We start from the raw sequence: 20,476 nt of genomic DNA, 5'->3' as shown, positions 1-20,476 counted from the left end.
TCAGCACCATTTACGCAAAGATACAAAATACCACCTTCTCCAATATTTTAGAGTTCAGCGCTCATCAAAGTATGTGTACAGCATCATGTCAGATGCGTCCACTTCCCCCCCCATTGAATTGTTGTATTCAAGGACAATTGCTGGCTTTCATACTTCAACTTGCTGTCCTCGACCCCACTTGACTCTTTTAGTGTGTGCTGTGCAAAATGTAGACGAAAAAAGCACTGAATTTTTCTGTGAATTTTTCTCCTGGTACCCACCAACAAGAACCTCATTACTCCGAAAATACTTCTCTTCCCTTACACCAAATTTCCCTTTCAGTTCCTGTGGAATATATTTTCTGTTGCATCTGAGAGTACCTGTTAGGTAAGTACCATTTTCAAATAGGTACCGGGCCAAAGGAATGCTAGTAAAAAAATTGTCAGTGAAAACATGGTAGCCTTTCTTTAAATAGTTTCACATAGTAATGTATGAACTACTACATGTCCCAGGCCAAACTTTTAAATTTTTTCTTCGTCTACTTCACTCTTTGCCCCTCTGTAACAATAAAACCCCAGACAGTAATTGATAACAGTCACAAATCATCCAAAACTTAATGCCCCACCTATGATGCTTCTTATTAGAGATGTATTGCATCAGAAATGAATGGCATATTGTGCCCACTAACAATTCATTTACACTTACCTGCTGATGAGGTGTGTAGTGAAACCAGAACAGCCTATTGGCACGATCAACAATTGGCTGAAATCTTGCCCGCGGATCATATTTAGAGTACCTGTTCGTTTCCTTGACAATTAGATTCAAAATATGCACTGTAAGAAATAGGTTAAAATACTGCACAGGCTCTGCATCTGCCGGAGGGGCATGTTTTGGACCTGGTGTTTCGAGATACAGCGGGGAGGGCTCAGACCGGGTGTCTCTTCCAATTGAAACTTCACTGAACACTGCATTATGCATATATCCATCGTTGTCATTACCACCTACATCACAGCTTACACTGTCTTCATTTCCGTCACTTTCCGAATCGGTAAGACTGTCACTTTCACTAAAGATAATACCACGAGGTTTATGGTACTGTGGAATGTCATCGCTTCACTCATTTCGTGTCTCTGAATTGACATCGCCAACATCATTATTACATGACCCTGCTATAGCTACATCTTCATCAGACTCTATATAGTCATCATCAGCACAGACTGTGTTAGTATGTTCGGCTAAATCGTCATCGTTCTGGAACACATCATGCGTGGCTGAGGCCGTTTTCTTACTCACAAACTTGCACGATGTACAAAATATGGATCGCTTTGAAAGAATCACGTCTACATAAATAAAGCGATTAGCATGATAGTTGTGGTAGATTTAGAAACTACAGGCTTTACAGATTCTAGATCATCTGCTTTATGCTGCTATCTGTCAGAAAACTGAGAAATACAAGCAAACGCAAAGCAGCTTGTGTAAGTTCTCGGCAATTTTCGCTCGCTCACCGAGGATGCGCTCTCTGTTATTCTAAGAGTACATAGGTACCAATTAAACAATTCCTTGGTAGAGGAAGCACAGGAGGAGTAAATCATTAAGATAAGTTTTAACATTTCAACAGTTCTTAGGAAGGTGTATGCAGAATTTTAACGTAAATGTTTTTAAAATAAAAAATCACATTTTTAAAATTACAAGTGTGATTTGATAGAATCTGATGATGTTTCAAGAATGAAACAAGTTATTCTTTTTATAATTAAATGATCTCATTCAAGCTTAATCTGTCGTTCATTTTTTTTTCAGGTATTTTCTAATTTATTTAAGCTGCATTGGTTTGACAGACTGAAAAACCTCACAATTACAGATAATGGATGCATTTCATTTTCAACAAAAATTGACCTAGTAATATTTAAAATCTAAAAATCGGATGGATTGCAGTATACAATAAAACTAGTAAACAAAGATTAGCAGCAGTAGACAACTGTTGGGCTGACGACATAATACACTTCTGGTGAAGGATGGCAATTATTTCTGTAGCATACATGTAAAGGGGATGCCATTGCACAGGTATTTTGTGTGTGTGATTTTTTAATTTAGTGGCGATTATGAGAAATGAAGGATGGAGTCGTCATGTTCAAATTCAAGTTTTTAATCTGTGAAAAGTTTAATTGTGATAAGTCCTTTTTAATGCATACAAAATACACTAAATACTTAATAACCCAGTGTCATTAGAAAGTCTGCAGTAGCTGGTTCTGTTGATGATTAATGCTTTTGCAATGGGTAGAAATTGTAAAGTTATAAAGCATGTTTTATTGTACAAATTGTATGTATAGCCCTTAATCTCATTTCCTTATATGGGGATGAGGTTGGGGTGAGATGAATTTATACACGTTTTCATTGCCAGATGCACTTCTTGATGCTAATCTCAGATGAGGAGCAAATGAAAATGAAATGAATAATGGTGAATGAAATTAGGTAAGGTGGCCTATGAATAGGAACTGTCTCTGTATTTGCCTGGAAGAAAAAATTGGAAACCACAGTAAACCAGTTTCAGGACAGCTTGACAGTGGGGTTCAAATCCATGTGTCTCCTGAATACAGAGCTTGACTCCATAGCATTATCGCGATAACATACGTGGCCACTCGACTCGTTTACCAATAATATTACTGTTCTATTTTTCCAATTTTAAGTTTGCGGTACACTGGATACTATCTGTGTTTCGTTACATCCATAGGTTAAACAGCTGATGCTAGTTATTGATATTTCCACACACCTAGTAATATTTAAAATCTAAAAATTGCAGTATACAATAAAACTAGTAAACAAAGATTAGCAGCAGCAGACAACTGTTGGGCTGACCACATAATACACTTCTAGTGAAGGATGGCAATTATTTCTGTAGCATACATGTTCAGGAATGGTTCTCAAAGCAAGGTCAGATCAAACTTATTGACAGGCCTTCTAGTGTGGCAGACATGAATCCCACTAAGAATGTGTGGGCTGAAACAAAGAGAGTAATGGTGGAGACCTGGACTGATCCCAATATGAACAACGCTCTCTGGGATGCTGTCAGTGCATCCTGTGACAAGGTGGGAGGTGACAGACACTACGTATGCTTCTCCCCTAATCGATTCCATGGCCACTTTCTAATGTTTCGAACACAGCATTTTGGGGGGAAAAATATTTATCATTGGACTACAATATTATTTTCTGCTTCAGAACAAACACATCATGATCAGGGCCACAGAAAAGCCCACTCACTGTCAATAATAGCATGATAAAGCAAAGTTAGTTACATGACTCGCCACATAAGTCGGTGTAGGAATAAAAATTAACATATTTTACCCTACCGAGACTCTGAACACTTGATACCAGTGGCAAGTGGCAGAAATCATGGTTTAGCATGCACAGCTACCGCCTTGGCTGACAGAACCTGCACGTTTGGAGGCACCTGACAAAACTATAACACAACCACCAGGCAAAATATAGTGCATACATTACGACTAATGTGGCCGCTGGGTGGAATTCTTTGTTCCAGAGGGTGCACACTTTCTGCATCAGCTAGAGTATCATATACATGTATATGGGAATGTTTAAGGCATTAGGAAGTGCCAGAAAACATACCTCAAGTAAGACAACTATTATCAAGAAACCACGATCTGTGTGCAAATCCTAGATATGCAGTTAGGTTGGTTGGAAATAAAGAGTGGAATCCAACAAGGAAGTTGTCTGTCCACTTCACTGAATTCATCCAGTCCAGTGGATTTGTTTCTCTGTGTCTATACCCTTTGCAATGTCATTAGAATACCCTGTTATTGTGGTGGGAATTTGCATGGTGATAGCAGTTTCTGTTCGTAGGCATGGCAGTAGACAGTGAGTCCTTGGAAGACGTCTGGTCTGAAGAAAGAAGGTATCCATTGAAGTTAACCTCCATCATAAATTTAATTGAAAGATGTTGCTAATTTAGGTGGTCTTAGAAAGTAGGAAAGTTTCTCAAGACTGACGCACCAAGAATGCCACTAAAGGCAGAAGTGGATTTCCTATAGCTGTTTAATTGGTCTGTTATTGAATCACCCATCCCTCAAGAAATAACTAGGAAACGTGCAGCAATGTAATTGCTTGGTAGTGTTCTCAGAGAATAGCTGATCAGTGAGAGACATAACTGACACAGTGGGCAGCACCATCAATTACCTATCTACATTATTATTGCTTCATCTTTTCTTTAATAATGATAATGCAATGTAGCGGGGGTAGTAAATACATGGCACTGGTAGGATTAAATTTTATGATTAAGATTTTTTAATTACTACTCATTGCTTACACAGTACACAGGCACACAAGGACCTCAAGTTACACTATAGAGTACACACAATTACACCAGTTTGTAAGCTCTCTCTCTTTCTCTCTACTCAGTTTTACTGGTTCATTTTAATGCTTACAAACTGAAATAATCACGTTATGTACTCTTCCATTGCTGTGACTTATAGTCTAAGTCGGTTCCACAGTTATTCCCGCAATTCACTATTGCATCCACTTAGTTCACAGCTCACACAACACAGTCTCACTGTCCATGCACTCACAGCAGACTTGGTTCAGTCCCTTGTCGACTTCTGTTATGCTGTGTCAGAGACACACACATGTTCACTCACAGCTGCTGGACACGAGAGACTCAGTTTGGCTCAAACAGAACAGAACGAACACTCATGTCACAGACAGAGCTGTCGTCGTTGTATTGACTCCTCAACTCAGACTGAACCTCAACTTGAACTGAACTATCACTGTCCACTGACTGATCTAGTGCTCCACAGCAGCTCTCCTCAACAGCACTAACTCTCTGATTGAACTGAACTTCAGTCTCAACTGGCCCACCTTAAATAGGGAAGCCAGTGGTTCCAGAACATTCCAGAAGCTGGATACACCCAAAACACACTTTGCACCATCATTCATCTCGAGGTTTCCAGCAGTGGCTAGAGGTATCCAGGGAGATGTTGGATGATAATAATAATAATAATAATAATAATAATAATAATAATAATAATAATAATAACCTCTTTATCAGTCTCCATGTTACAACTTATTTCATTCTCTTTGTTATAAAATATTCTCTCTCCACAGAGGTAGCCATAAGAACTTAGTACATTCTCCTAAATATAGTTATGTATTTTCTTCTTTATAATAAGTGTACAGACACATTGACTTATAGAACATCAACCTGTGAGTGCTAACTTTTCCCAGTCCTCTACCGTAAAACTTTCTCCACTCTTGTTAAATCCATTACTCCTTATTACCAAGTGCTGTTTGAACAGTCCTGCTCTGTAACAAATTATGTTAATGGTAATAACAGGGTTTGTAGATTTTGGAACAATGAATGAGGACACAAGGATTTTCATGTTATTTTTTTCACAAACAGTACAGTGAATATTGATTAAAAAGAAATAGTTTGTAAAGAACTCAAAAAAATTTAAAATGGTTCTGAAGTTAGACCTACAAATTTAAACAATTCTGAAAACAGTTAGTGAAATTAAAAGCTGTAAAAATATTTAAAAAGTCATAACAACAACTTAAGAAATAATTCCTACCAAACTTAAAAAATATAAGTATGATTTAGACTTGAGGTCAGTGATCTTATTCCGACGAGATTAGATGATTTCTCAAAATGAGGATAGACCCTCTGAGAGCTTTTAACCCCCGGTCCACAAGGTCATCAGTGTTGATCCCGAAAGCTGTCATGATTTCAACCATTTTTGGGGGGATTGCCCCACTGGCACCAGTCATTTACATGTATCTCATTTCCATACTTAGTCTCATTTCTTTTATTTTGTTATTAAAATTATTTACTCATGTTTCTAGGTATGGCAGCTGGCAGCAGAACTAATTTTGAATCTGTAGAGAAATGGGATGAACACTTTTTGAAGCACAAGGAGGATCTTAAAAGGCAACGTAAGTAAATTTGAAGAAATCTGGAAACCATAGAGATGAAATGTAACATCTCGCACATACATTACCTACACAGGTGCAAACGCACTGAACCTCTAAATTCCATGTTAAAGAATCAAGTTTAAGTTAATGTAAATTAAGTAAACGTACTCCTGCCAGATGATATTGATTATTATTTAGTGTATGATACTACAGTTGACAATTGACTGTACAAGTTCTTAACACTCCAGTGGTCACACGGATCACAATAGTGATCCAGCTGTTCAGTTTTTTCGCTCCTGTTTTTGGTATGATTGTTGACCTTGAGCATCTGTATACCTTCCTCGTGCCACATCCCCTCTCTGAAAATGCAGTAATCTGCTAACCTTGACTGATGGTTATTGCATTATAGAACAATTTATTCTTGTGGATCACGACTGTGATCAGTGAGACCACTAGCGTGACTTATTTTGACTTTGTTTGTTTTCTTATTACGGTGTCTTATATCAGTTCATGTGCATATATCTACTCCGTTTTATGAGTTTATATTAATTATTGGTGTATAAGTACAAAATGGATGACTAAGGCTGGCGTGCACCAACCAAGAGTAAGTTCTACTTCCGTAGTAAAGTACTCTTGAAGTCAGCATTCGGCGACTTCCATACGAGAGTAAATTACTTCCGAGGTATTTTAGTCCTTTCAGATACTCCTGGACTAAATTACTACAAGAGTAAAATGTTGAAGAGCACCATCTTGTAGTATATTACTAAAGAAGTACGAATATAGGTTAGAATTTACTCTCACGTCGTGCATGGAGTAAGCTAAGTTTAGACTTGTTGACTAATGACAATACTTACTTACTTACTTGTTACTTACTTACTTACTTACTTACTTACTTACTTACTTACTCACTCACTCACTCACTCACTCACTCACTCACTCACTCACTCCCTCCCTCCTTGATGCTACGGTCTTTGCAGTACCTTGGTCTCCGCAACAATCTTCTTCCAAAGCTCTCTGTCGATTGCCTTGGTCCTCCATCTCCAGACTCCCATGGTATTTTTTTTTTTTGCTAGGGGCTTTACGTCGCACCGACACAGATAGGTCTTATGGCGACGATAACCCATGGTATTTAGATCAGCCTCCACCTCTTCTATCCATCGCTTTCTTGGTCTACCTCTACATCGTCTTCCACCTGGATACCCCTCCAGCACTTTCTTAGGTTCTCTTGTAGTCTCCATTCGATGGACATGTCCTAGCCAATGCACTCTAGCAGTCTTCATCAAAGATACTATATCCTGCTCTTGGTACACTTCTCTAAGCTCCTGATTAGATCTAATACACCATCCCAGTTCAGTTTTAACTGGCCCAAAAATCTTCCTCAATACCTTTCTTTCCCATGTCATTAATCTATATTCTTCTGTTTTATTTAATACCCAGGTCTCAGCTCCATATGTAACCACTGGTCTAATGACAGTCTTATAAATGGTCAACTTAGCTTTCCTGGATATTTGTTTATTTCTTAATGTTGGAATTAAGGCAGCATAGCATCGATTTCCTGCAGCCAGTCTAGAGTTTATTTCCTTTTTTGTTTCATTTTGTGAAGTAATCAGAGAGCTTAGATATCTAAATTCCTGTACCCCTTCAAAACACTTTTCTCCACACCTAAGTGCATCTGGAGGTTGACTAGATCTGGAACTCACTAGGAACTTGGTTTTGTTGTTATTCACTGCCAGTCCAATTTGCTGTGCTCCCCTCTCCAATTCTTCATAGGTTTCGAGAAGTGTATTCTTTGTAGGAGAAATTATGGCCACATCATCTGCATATGCCAATATTTGAATTAGTCTATGATATATGTTCCTTTCACGATTTGCAGTGATGGTGATATAGATGTTGATTCCCAAAGGGAATCTGAAACATTTTGTTCCGAATGAGTAAATTTATAATACCAATACACGGGGGCGAAACGCTGGCAGCCAGGAATGAGTTAGTTGGAAAATTTATAATGTCCAATAACGGACCATTTATATTGGTATTATAAATTTACTCATTCGGAACAAAATGTTTCAGATTCCCTTTGGGAATCAACATCTATATCATCTGATGGCCAAGCAGGTATCAATTTTTAATAAGGAGACAAAGTCTCTCATAGTGCATTGGCACTGCCGGTGGCTACAATTAGCCTACGCAGTGGCCTCCACGGTATGCACTAGCCAGCGTCTTGGTAGGTGTGCTAGGTACCAACTGATGAGCCCAGCCTAGCACACGGGGGTGAAACACTGGCAGCCAGGAATGAGTTAGTTGGAAAATTTATAATGTCCAATAACGGACCATTTATATTGGTATTGCAGTGATGGTACGCACAGCTGTTTCTAAAGCTATATTGAAGAGGACAGCAGACATTGGATCTTCCTGTCTCAAACCCACTTTTACATCGAAGGTTCGCGATACTTTCCCTTGTACGCATACCTTGGATTTACTTCCACTCAAAGCTGTACCAACCTAATCAGCTTCCCAGGATAACCAAGGGCTTTCATTTCGTTGAGTAGTTTTCCTCTTAGCACTGAATCGTACACTTGTTTAAAATCAACGTATAGTTGATACAGTGGTATGTTATATTCATAGCACCTCTCCAGGATGATCCTCATTGTAAAGATATGATCTATTGTTGAACGGTTTGCACAAAATCCACACTGATATTCTCCAAGATCCTGCTCTGCTTTGTGTGTTAGACGCTTAGCTATTATTATGGTAAAGATCTTGTAGCCTATGCAACGCAGAGATATCCCTCTGTAATTTTCACATTTCAATTTATTTCCCTTAAGAATTGGGTACACCAGAGCTGTTTCCCATTCTTCTGGTAATTTCTATGTTCGCCAGATTTCCAGTATCAACTTATACAATGATTGTATCAATACCGTTCCACCATATTTTAACAACTCGGCTGTTATTCCATCTTCTCCTGGTGACTTATTATTCTTCATCGATAAGAGGACACCTTTTACTTCTTCCAAAGTGGGTGGTTCACTATTGCATTCCTCAGAGTCATCTTCATTAGATTCACTATTTGGCAATTCTAATTCATATTCTTCATTTTGTATTTTAACTGGATTCAAAACCTCCTCAAAATATTCCGCCCATCTATCTAATATTTCCTGGGTATTTCCAAGTAGTTTCCCATCCTTATTTTGTATGCAGCTTACTCTTGGTTGAAATCCACTTTTTCTGTGCTTTATGTTTGTATAAACTTTCTACTTCTCTTATGCTCATAATCTTGTTGCATCTCTTTTATCAGATCTTTTTCTATTTCTCTTCTCTGTTTTCTACAAAGATTCTTGGCTTCCCTTCTGCATTCCACATATGTTTGGTGAGTAGCTCTTGTTGCCCGTTGCATATGTACCATCCTTGCTTTATTTCTTTTCTCCAAGGCTAGCTTTACTTCATCATACCAATCCTTCTTTGGCTGTTTCTTTCTTTCTCCTAGTACCTCCTGGGCTGCATTCGTGATGGCTTTTTTAATCACCCGCCATCCACTGTTACTGCATTTTTATGGTTTTTCAAACCTTCTTCAACCTGTCTTTCATACTCCTTCCTCCTTGCATCATCATTAAGTTGTTCTTGGTTAAATCCTTTCCTCCTTTCTGCTTTACCTCTGACTCTTACCGCAAGCTTTTGTTTCAATTTAGCTTTCACCAAATAGTGGTCTGAATCTATATCCGCACCTATATAAGTACGCACATCCTGTACATCTGTCGCATGTCTTTTATCAATTAGTATGTGGTCGATTTGATTCTTGGTGTTCCCATCTGGTGCCTCCCAAGTTGCTTTATAAATTCTCTTGTGCTTAAATGTAGTGCTACTGATTACCATATCCTTTGCTGTAGCGAAGTCAATAAGCCATAACCTATTGTTGTTACTTTCCAAATGTAAACTCTGTGCTCCTATTGTGGGTCTAAATTCTTCCTCTTGTCCCACTTTTGCATTGAAGTCCCCAATTACTATTTTAATGTCATGTCTAGGTGCCTCATCGTACTGTTTCTCTAGTTCTTCATAAAACTTATCCTTTAGTTCATCCTCCTTTTCTTCCGTAGGTGCATGTGCGCTTATAAGTGTATAGTATAATTGAAGAAGCGGCCCCTGATTCTCATGATACAGATTCTTTCATTTACTGCCTTGTAAGACATTAAGGTATGCTTCAGTTGTTTAGATATCATAAAGCCTGTTCCACAGATGTTATCGCTATTCCCACTGTTGATTAAAGTATAATCCTGTAAATCGAACATCTCAATTTCCCGCCATCTAATTTCTGTAGAGCAGCGATTTCAACATTATACTTTCTTAGTTCCTCTTCTAGTTTTCTGCTTTTCCCTGGCTGGAGTAGGCTTCTCACATTCCAAATCGCTAATACCAATCCATAACCATTACCTCGCCTAGGTCGTTTATCAATTTTATCCGTCTGGTTTGTTCTTACTCTTTGCGGCTTCTCAACAGTTTTTTTTTTTTAACGGGATAGAGTTGTCAACCCTATGCCCAACCCCCAACCTGGAGGACCAGGGTATCTCTTTTAGTCTGGATCATCACCTTCGACCTGTCCGGCAAGGGAGGCCCTACCAGTAGCTAAGCTACCGCCAGCATAGCTCTCAGGATCTTTTGACCACACAAGCCCCACCACCACGACAAGGTAAAGATACTATCGATGGGGGACTAATGACAATATCGTGCTATATATGAGAGGAAAGACGTTTCAAACGTGTTTATGGATTACTTAGATTATATTGACAATCTCGACGCAGTAAACAATGGGAAATGTAATAGTGCATAGGCCTACAGTGCGTGAAAGGCGAGAGCCGTGTAATGTGAACACGGCGAGTTTCAGGAACGTTTTTGGTCTTAGGAAGGAAACCTTTACTTTCCTTCTAAATCTACTTGGAGATCACTTACAGCTGAATTCATGTCTTAATTTTGTTGTATCTCTCAAGTTAAGTTGCTGTTTGCCCTACGAGTGTTTCGTACCGGAACATTTCAGTACAGTTGCCGGTGATCTAATTAACGTTTACCGCACAACTGCTAGCCGTATCTTTCATCACGTGGTTAAACATTGCGTACAAGATACACAAGGCCGGGAAATACAGCACACTAGACTTGTCCTCGAGATACTTCCGGCAAGTGCCTCTAGAGTTCTCTTTACTGTTCTGTCTCGCCCGCTCCTTACAACACATTTGAATATGAAAAACTATAAAAATTCATTAAAACTAGTAATTTCAGAAGGCAGCAAACAGATATGAGATCAAAGATAGACCAAGAGCAATTGAAAATGAAAATGAAAACCTACAACCTGTTTTCCAGTCATTGACCGGGTCATGGATGGAATGAATGAAGCAGATATAGGCTATTAGTACGATGGGATTGCCACTCCCAAAGTGATTTATTAATGACTGGTAGATGGTATGAAATGAGAATGGAGAGTGTTGCTGGAATGAAAGATGACAGGGAAAACTGGAGTACCCGGAGAAAAACCTGTCCAGCCTCTGCTTTGTCCAGCACAAATCTCACATGGAGTGACCGGGGTTTGAACCACGGTATCCAGCGGTGAGAGGCCGACGCGCTGCCGTCTGAGCCACGGAGGCATACCAAGAGCAATTATTTGACTTATTTTCTACAACGTATTTCTTACAATATGCTTAAACGAAATAAGCAATTCACGAAAGAAGCAGAGAAATTTGATAGCGAGTTTGTCACTTCTTACCGATTCCTTTAATTGTGCCTCAGAGCGGATCGATATTGCGGTCATAAATAACTTTGGGTTTAATCTCCCTTTATCCAATTATCAGCGTTCCAATCTTTTCCTCCGCACATCTGATATTTTGACATTCGTATTCAAGCCGTTGTTTGTTGAGCGATGTTATGCCCGTTACGCAAATATTTAGCGTCGTTTCACCGTATTTCTCTTTTTTCTTCCCGTAAAATTAAATTTGTGTTTGCCTCTTTGATGTAGTGGTTAGTGTGATTAGCTGTCACCCCCAGAGGTCCGGGTTCGATTCCCGGCCCTGCCACGAAATTTGAAAAGTGGTACGAGGGATGGAACGCGGTCCACTCAGCCTCGGGAGGTCAATTGAGTAGAGGTGGGTTCGATTTCCACCTCAGCCATCCTCGAAGTAGTTTCCCGTGGTTTTCCACTTATCCTCCAGGCAAATGCCAGGATAGTACCTAACTTAAGGCCACGGGCACTTCCTTCCCTCTTCCCTGCCTGTCCTTTCCAATCTTCCCATCCCTCCACAAGACTCCTGTTCAGCATAGCAGGTGAGGGTGCCTGGACGAGGTACTGGTCATCCTCCCCAGCTGTATCCCCCGACCCAAAATCTGGTGCTCCTGGACACTACCCTTGAGCGGTAGATGTGGGATCCGTCGTTGAGTCCGAGGGAAAAACCGACCCTGGAGGGTAAACGGATGAAGAAAGAAGAAGAAAATTAAATTTGTTCTAACAGGAATAAAGCTCCTAAAAGACCAATTTTAGCATGCTTTTCAATTTGGTTTGCTTTTTGGTCAAGTTCAGATACCATAAAACTTTTTTTCTGATTTCATTACCCGTATCCTACTTCTCAATATACAGATTATTTTCTGTAATCTGGTATTTAATTTTCTCATCTGTATATTTTTTAGATTTAACAGAGATACTCTTAGACTTTCCTTGATACTGTATATAAACGAGACTTGTACTCCTTTTTCGTTTGTGGCTGACGTATAAAGATATGGTATGTTCATCGTTATGTGAATCGGAACTTCTACTGAATTTTGATGGCAATACATCATTTTTGGGAGCTGGACGCTTCCTGCGTTTGACATTTTCCTGTTTGTGAACAGGATACACAATGAAAACAGAAGGAAGTTTGATTGATGTGCTTACACTGAAATCTGTTTTATGAGAAGAATTGCCAGGTACCAAAAGAGATCCTACTATATCACCTTGCCTAGAAATAGTTTGCTTCCATTTCTCCCTTAAACCGCACTCGGAAGGGAAACTATGGAACGTCAATTTTCATGCTTTTTTAGTGTCATCCGAAATACAGAGAGGTACACAACAGTGCACCTTCTCAACCTCACAGACACTCACCAAGAGAAACAATATTCACAAAAAATTGCACAATATAAACACAGCATCACAATTACTCCGCATATCACAATGTTAAAGTCCGCCAAGAACAGAACGGAAACCTGACATCTAGCGGCCAAACCGTGAACACGGTCGGGCTGCTTTTTCAGCGACAAATTAGTAGCTATGTCCCGGCCTTGTATATCTCATAGGCAACAGGTTAAAGCACTAGTTGAGGCTAAGACGGAGGTACGCCTGCAAATGATGATGATCGTTCGGAAAATAAAAGGATATTCTTCACGTTGGCAGGTTTCCACACATCGTGGGTTCAATTGACCGTGACTGCGCACATATTCCCATTTATTGCCCTCTCGGTGAACTTTTCAGAAATCGGAAGAGTTAAATTTTTTTTTTTTCCAATTTGCTTAACGTCGCACTGGCACAGATAGGTCTTATGGCAACGGTAGGGCAGGAAAGACCTAGGGATTGGGAAGCAGCCATGGCCTTAAGGTAGGGCCTACAGACCCAGCGTGTGCCTGGTGTGAAAATGGAAAAATTTCGCATGTAGACCAACTGTATGAAGAAACCGCCATCAGTTTTAATTTTTCCCGCGTGTCCATGACTTTCTGCTTTGCTTCCGTCTTTGCTTTTAAGGCCTTCTACAGAATCTGTTTTCCGTCACTCGAAACATTGAATTCTTTCGTCACGACTTTCCATGAATTTCTTTTCTTATCCAGCATCTTTATGTTGTGTTTCTTACACCTTATATCCTTTGCATAGATCGTCATTATCTCTATTAACAAGCATTTATCTTTTCGCTTACGTGTTTTTCCCCCCATTTCCTATCGCACATAACCTTATCTATTTAGATTTCTTTAAAGAAGATACACGAACACAGCACTACTCCGCGAGTAACGAACGCTACTTCTGTAGTAGTAACTAACAGAGTAAATTGTACTTCAACTCTCCGACGTTACTTCCGGAGTAAATAACTACCGTAGTAATTTACTTCTGTAGTATGGACTTCTTTAGTAAACGCTACTTCCGTAGTAATTTACTCCAAGATGGTGCACGCCACCCTATGAGTATATAAATCGATGGCTGAATGAACCAGACAATGAGGTACCTCAAAAACATTATGGAGGGAGTAAATGAGACAAATCAAAACATCTGGTAATTTTGCTGGTTTTTTTATAAATGCATGCATAATTATATTTTACAGAAAAAGTTCTTTTCACAATGCATAATCATATTCATTGAATAAATGGTACAGAATAGCCATATATCACAAGGAAAACTCGATCACATTTGTGATCCGCGCGACCACTGACGTGACTTTTCTTCGCGTGACCACTGGAGTGTTAACAAGCACCCAAAAAAAAGACTCTATATACAGTAGAAGTCCGTTATAGCGAGAATTTACAACGGCGAAAAATTTACTCGCTATAGCGGATTGTCGTTATATCAGATTTTTGTAAAAGTCGGGAGAACACCCATACACATTAAAATCAGTATGAAATGGCAGTCAGTTTGTCCAAAACTTGGCTTACTTATTTGTATTTTTCGAAATCTGATACTTCGTGAAAGTGTGTGTTTAATTTCATTCTGAAAAATATATATTACCACATTTCTCCGAATCCAAGACGGCCCCCATTTCTTTCTTCAAAAAATTTTAATCAGGCTTAAAAAGTGCTTTGTAAAATCATATGAATGATTTCTTATACAGTACACATTTTAGACTGTTTGTAGATGCCGTGCATTGGCTGTAATTATGCCGTATTTTTTTTGCAGCCGTACAATTATGCTTTATTTCAACGGGTTTAATAACCATTAACTTAAAATTGACATCATAATATCAAAGGGAACTCGTTGAAAGTTTGCCGGCAATACACATTCCACGCGCGTCTACAATATGACGATCCATCAGGAAAATATTCTTGCTTACTGTAAAACTGTTACTTTCACTCAGGCGCTACATGCACGTCTTGCTGGATTCGGTCAACTTCAGCGGCTAGCAATGTATGGGTCTTAATCGCGGACTTTGAAAGTCAACGAACGAGTTTATTGCGCCGCGGCATGGCAATTCTGCCCTTGCATTTTTATGCACATCCTTCACATCTTCATCTTCGACTTCTGTAAAGCGTCCTTGTTGCAGGCCACTGAATGCATTTTTTGTGCAGTATGCATTTTTAAACTCTCTTCACGGTAACGCCGAATAGTGAATTTAGTTAGGCTTATGCTGTATTTTCTTGTGGCTGCATAATTATTATACATTTCCGAGTGTTTTTAATAGCCATTAACTTAAAATTGGCATAATCACATCGACGAGAACCCGTTGAAATTTTGCCAGCAATACCTGTTCCACGTATCTTTACAATATGACGATTCATCACGAAAATATTCCTGCTGTCTATAAAACGTAATTTTACTAAGCGTCAGGTACAGTAGACGCGTTATAGCTCTGCTACTGAGTAGCTATGGCCTTTGTAAGAATTCGCAGTCTTGCATGTTTTGATGCCATTCTGCAGATTTGAGAAAAAATGTTTTTGTAGAGGATAACGGAATGTCATTCTCTTTTCACTATTTCGTTACACAAAGGCACTGTACAACTGGTCGCCGCGGCTAGCGATGCATGATAAAGAGGCGGTCGTTTATTGTCAACGAGTTTTGTGGGCGCGCATGGGGGGTGGGGTGTAGTTGCCAGTGGTGTTCATTACTATCAGGCCGCGAATGCAAAGCAACCCTTGCTTGATTTTTCACATGAGATTCTGAGAAAAAAAGTTGTCTTGGATTCGGAGGTATGCGGTATCACTCTCGAGGCTTCTTTGGCAAGCATTTCAGTTTACTTCTTCAAACGACGTCACCTAACCTAACCGTATATGTATCATAAAAATCTATTAGAAACGCATGTAGAGAAATTTGTAACCGTACGTATGTACGATCCCAGAGTTTTTAGGTTAGGAAATTTTCGTATATAGTTTGTAAGGTTAAAATCATGTAATTTTGTTTATTTATAATGTATAAACGTAATATTATAAGAAGAATGTATAGTTAGGTAATATTGCATATGTTCATCATTATATTTTGTATAAATTTCCGTTTGGGTAAGAGTCTGTAAATATGGCCTAGCCGTAAGGATTGTGCAACCGGGAAAACTGCGACTATATCGGGAAGGACGGTTGAAGTCAGTTGGAAGTGTTGCAACAAGTGGCTTGAAAACACGGGGTACGGCAGGTTGTATCGGTTGAAGAATTGGAGTGAATCAATGTGGACATACATGAGTGGACGGTCTATGTCACATCATATACTCGATAGCCAATGCTAGGGCTTTGTTTTGAGCGAGGTTTGTGTTGACAGAGTGACGCGGGAAGAAGTGCCGGTGTGAGCGTTGCTACCACTAAACTTTTCAGGACGCGATAACCACGTGTAGCAAGGATATATAAGTGGGTACGCGTGTGCGGCGAGGCATTCTGACTCTGATTCTGATTCTCATTGTGTTTCTGACTCTGATGCTGATACTGTGTGTTTCTCATTTGTACTGGTCTGCGGGAGCGACGTATTTGCGCAGTTTGCTATACGATCTGCTATTGTACGTGAGTATCTGTTACGGAGCGATCATGGTATAATCTCAACAACTTACCGGCTTTGCAGTGGACTTTCTGTAAAAGAAAGTGTTTGTTTGGAACTTGTCACCCGAGTATGCAGCTTCAGTTGGTGGAGAATTTTGCTATTTGCTTGCCTCCGGACATGTGACGCTTTCTGTCCAGCCAGCAATTATAAAGAATTCAAGACGACGAAGAAGTGTAAATAAGGTTAGGGATGCTCGTCTTGAGAAGGTTGCATCCATATGTAGAGAAATAGTCGTCGTACTTTTCTCTACCAGATTAGAATTCACTGTAACAGTGGAGTGTGAAGGGGCTCTTACCTGGAGGTATGTTAAAAGTATAATGATGTTCTATGTTTATTGAAGATTTTAATGATGTGTAATTTGCCTTTGTAAGGCGGCAAATGAGTAAATCTCGTGAAGAGATGATTTTGTTGGATGGTATTGTGTATATTAGCTCTATGTAAACAGCAAGCACTAAGTGGGTTGCATAAGTGTTTATTTTGTTGGTGTTTGTCACATATTAGTTCTTATTCGATGTTCTATGTTTATTGAAGATTTTAATGATGTGTAATTTGCCTTTGTAAGATGGCAAACGAGTAAATCTCGTGAAGAGATGATTTTGTTGGGTGGTATTGTGTATATTAGCTCTATGTAAACAGCAAGCACTAAGTGGGTTGCATAAGTGTTTATTTTTTGGTGTTTGTCACATATTAGTTCTTATTCTGGGAGTAAAGTCATAGAATCAAACTTTAAGTGAGTCTTTTGTCAGTGGAGTAAGGCTGAACCTGGCATGTTACCCAAATTTAATTTCAGGGGTTATATAGCAAACAGGTAAGGTTACAAAGCAAGTCTGGAGCCTCGTCAGCCTGATGACCGTCGCCTTGAGAGAGAGAGTGGCTCGTTGCTCTACACAATTAAATATTCCTGCAATTGTTTTGCAGGTGGCGCCCATTATCCTTGTTATTTTCACTTAGTTGAGTCAACGTTTATCTGTTCAGTATTTCAATAGCTTGCAGAAGTTACAAATTGTAACCTCCTGGCTAAAAATTGACATGGGAATAGCTTTCCCAAATTTAACTAGATGCGAAAAAATATAAACTATCCTCTGAAATCAGTGATGTACCCTGCCATATCTTGAGGTGTATCACATTCTTACTTAATTTTAGTATACGATATACCATTAAAATTAAGAGATCGTTTACTACAGCCTTTATTTTTAACGAGTTAACAACTGCTATCGACGTTATTACGAAAACTTGTTATCCTCTTTCATTTCGAATTTTCTTTAGAGAACAGCAGGCGACGGGTATTACTAATCGACTCCAATATCGCCTTCGAATGTTGACGAGAGAGCTCGCAAATGCACATAGAGCGAAAATTATACCGTACCGAAGATGATCGATCGCATTTTCTGGCAAACGTTTCAGTTTTATTCATATAGCATCACCTATCCTAACTTATCTGTACTGTATGTACGATGAAAACATACTTCAAGCGCCAGCGCTATAAATTGACGTGATAATAGCTTTTCCGTAATTTAATGGACGCGAGAAAATATTAACTAACCTCGTAATCAACGACGCACTCTGCATATCTTGAGGTGTAGGCCTATCTCATTCTTACGTAATTGCGGTATTTAGCATTAAAATTAAGTGATCGTTTAATTTTCGCTTATCTTTTACTAATACCAATATAAATGGTCCGTTATTGGACATTATAAATTTTCCTGCTAACTCACTCTTGGTTGCCAGCGTTTCGCCCTCGTGTGCTAGGGTGGGCTCATCAGTTGGTACCTAGCACACCTACTGCACCAACCCGCGTCCAGGTGGGATACACGAGTTTCCAGACTAGCTCTTAATAATAATTTCATCCGCCAAATATTCCTGGGTTGTGAGTTCCGCATGTGAAAGAACACCTATGGCTTACGGTAAATCCCAACCTACGTAGATGAACGTCTTCAACACGCTATTAGTCGGTTACCGTATATGTATGATACCGGAATTCATCGTAAAAATCAGATTATCATGGATTTCCAAGAATTCAGTACATGTCATCATCATCATAATTGCAGTCAAATTAGTCATCATAAGCTTATATCTAGTACTTATTCTAAGTAGACATTGAAAGAATTTAATGTTTTCACTACTCAGCTTTTATTATTGGTCTAAGTATGAGTTGAAATAAACGTAGATTATCTTGAAAAATCATTTATACATTATGGCTGGTTTCCTACGCAATCAGCATCGAAATAATGTAATGATGTTGCCTTGAAGAAAATAGGTTTAGGAAAACCTCGAATAAATAAATGAAATTAGGCCTCATTCATCTGTATCTTAGTCCTGGCCTGTCAAAGAATTGTATCATAACTAAGTAGTATCCAAGGGAATTAAATGAAAAGAAAAATAAATAAATTATATAATCAAGTAAAATTATTCAACATAATTGTAAAAGTTGGATAATTGTAATAATTGTAATAATTATAATGATTGTAATGATTGGATGCATCCAAAAGATTTAAGTAAAATAAGCTATATCCCTACTATATACAATGTTCAAATTGCAATTGAAAATGTGAAAAATGCAAAGAAAAATGGTCAATAATTAATCAATCAATTAATTAATTAATTAATTAAGATCTGGAATCTCTCAATATTAAGCTAAGTTGCTTCTCAAAATTATCAAAATTCAATTGTCTGAACCTAAATTCACATGCAATTACAGAAATGCATATCACTCGGTTGAAACACTTCACATCAATGTCCACGCACAGTAGAAAAATCGTGTGAGAAGATTAATGTCTGACCGTAAGGGATTTTCTCTGTTTGAGGTTCCAAATTATCTAACGTTTCATATTTCATGCTAGTTGGCCTCCATATAAGCAAATCTAAGTCCACTTTAAGTCGTAAGCAATCTCAAATCAATTCCATCGTAAGGCTTATATGGCTAAATCATTCAATTATTATTTTAATTCATGGTTAAAATTCAGTTAAAGTGCGTATATAACTTAACATAACATTACCAAGTGTATTTCACTTAATATTCCAACGAATAATACCATGGGTGGAAAAATTGACACATAGGAAGACTCTATCTTCATCTAAAATCCACATATGAAAGACTAAGTTACCAGTGATGTCTTATACTGCTCCCATAAAATCATAAGTTGAATTGCCGTAAGTGAGAATACATGAAAACAATCGTTGATATGTCAGTGAAGGCCTAAATATTGACGTAAGTGGCCTCTCGGCTTTTCTGATGATCCTACTTACTCAATTAATTCTATAGTGATGGCATTAAGATCGTTTCCTAATCTGTATTATAGATATATTAGGGAATAAAATAGCAATCGGAAACAGTACGTTTCAATACCTATACTTAGCATGTGCAACCTACACATACTACCATCTCTCGAAGAAATACTATGACCAACTTCCTAAATAACAGTAACTATCACCATCAAAATATACTATCAACTCATATGTTAATTACATTCACCATTTAACATTCCAATTATCGCGTAGCATTTATATTCAAAGCACTCGTTTCATCAAAAAGCGCAACATATGTGCCATAACCTACACACATATAAATCATTATCATTACTGTCATAGTATCAAAGAACAGCACATCGTAACCTTAAAATTGTGCCACTATATTTTATTGTAACACTCCCTAAATACGATCTTTACGCTTGTTATTTGTTAAAGCCATCATGCATATAAATATTAGCTTCCTCTTAATACTCTTAACACTTCACTGACAACGAATTAAGGAAAAATATCAATCACTTCTCCACTACCATATTGACAAACTTACGAACGGCATTCACTGGTATTTCACACCTAGATCTGGGATTGACGGTAACTTTGGATGAATACCTATTTCCTTGT

The 20,476-nt window shown here is 38.5% G+C and overlaps 1 protein-coding gene across 7 annotated transcripts in view; it reads left to right on the top strand.

The window, feature by feature from the left end:
* Window positions 1–20,476, top strand: part of LOC136857940 (macro domain-containing protein PG1779) — a 207,761-nt gene that overhangs the window by 47,219 nt on the left and 140,066 nt on the right. For all 7 annotated transcript variants that reach the window (XM_067137056.2, XM_067137059.2, XM_067137055.2 and 4 more), the window contains one exon: window positions 5,824–5,913. In XM_067137056.2, the coding sequence (XP_066993157.2) occupies window positions 5,824–5,913 (90 nt within the window). The remainder of the gene's footprint in view (window positions 1–5,823; window positions 5,914–20,476) is intronic.

This window comes from Anabrus simplex, chromosome 1, assembly GCF_040414725.1.
Source record: "Anabrus simplex isolate iqAnaSimp1 chromosome 1, ASM4041472v1, whole genome shotgun sequence".
In the NCBI taxonomy this organism is placed as follows: Eukaryota; Metazoa; Arthropoda; class Insecta; order Orthoptera; family Tettigoniidae; genus Anabrus; species Anabrus simplex.
This window is presented reverse-complemented; position numbering and strand designations above follow the sequence as displayed.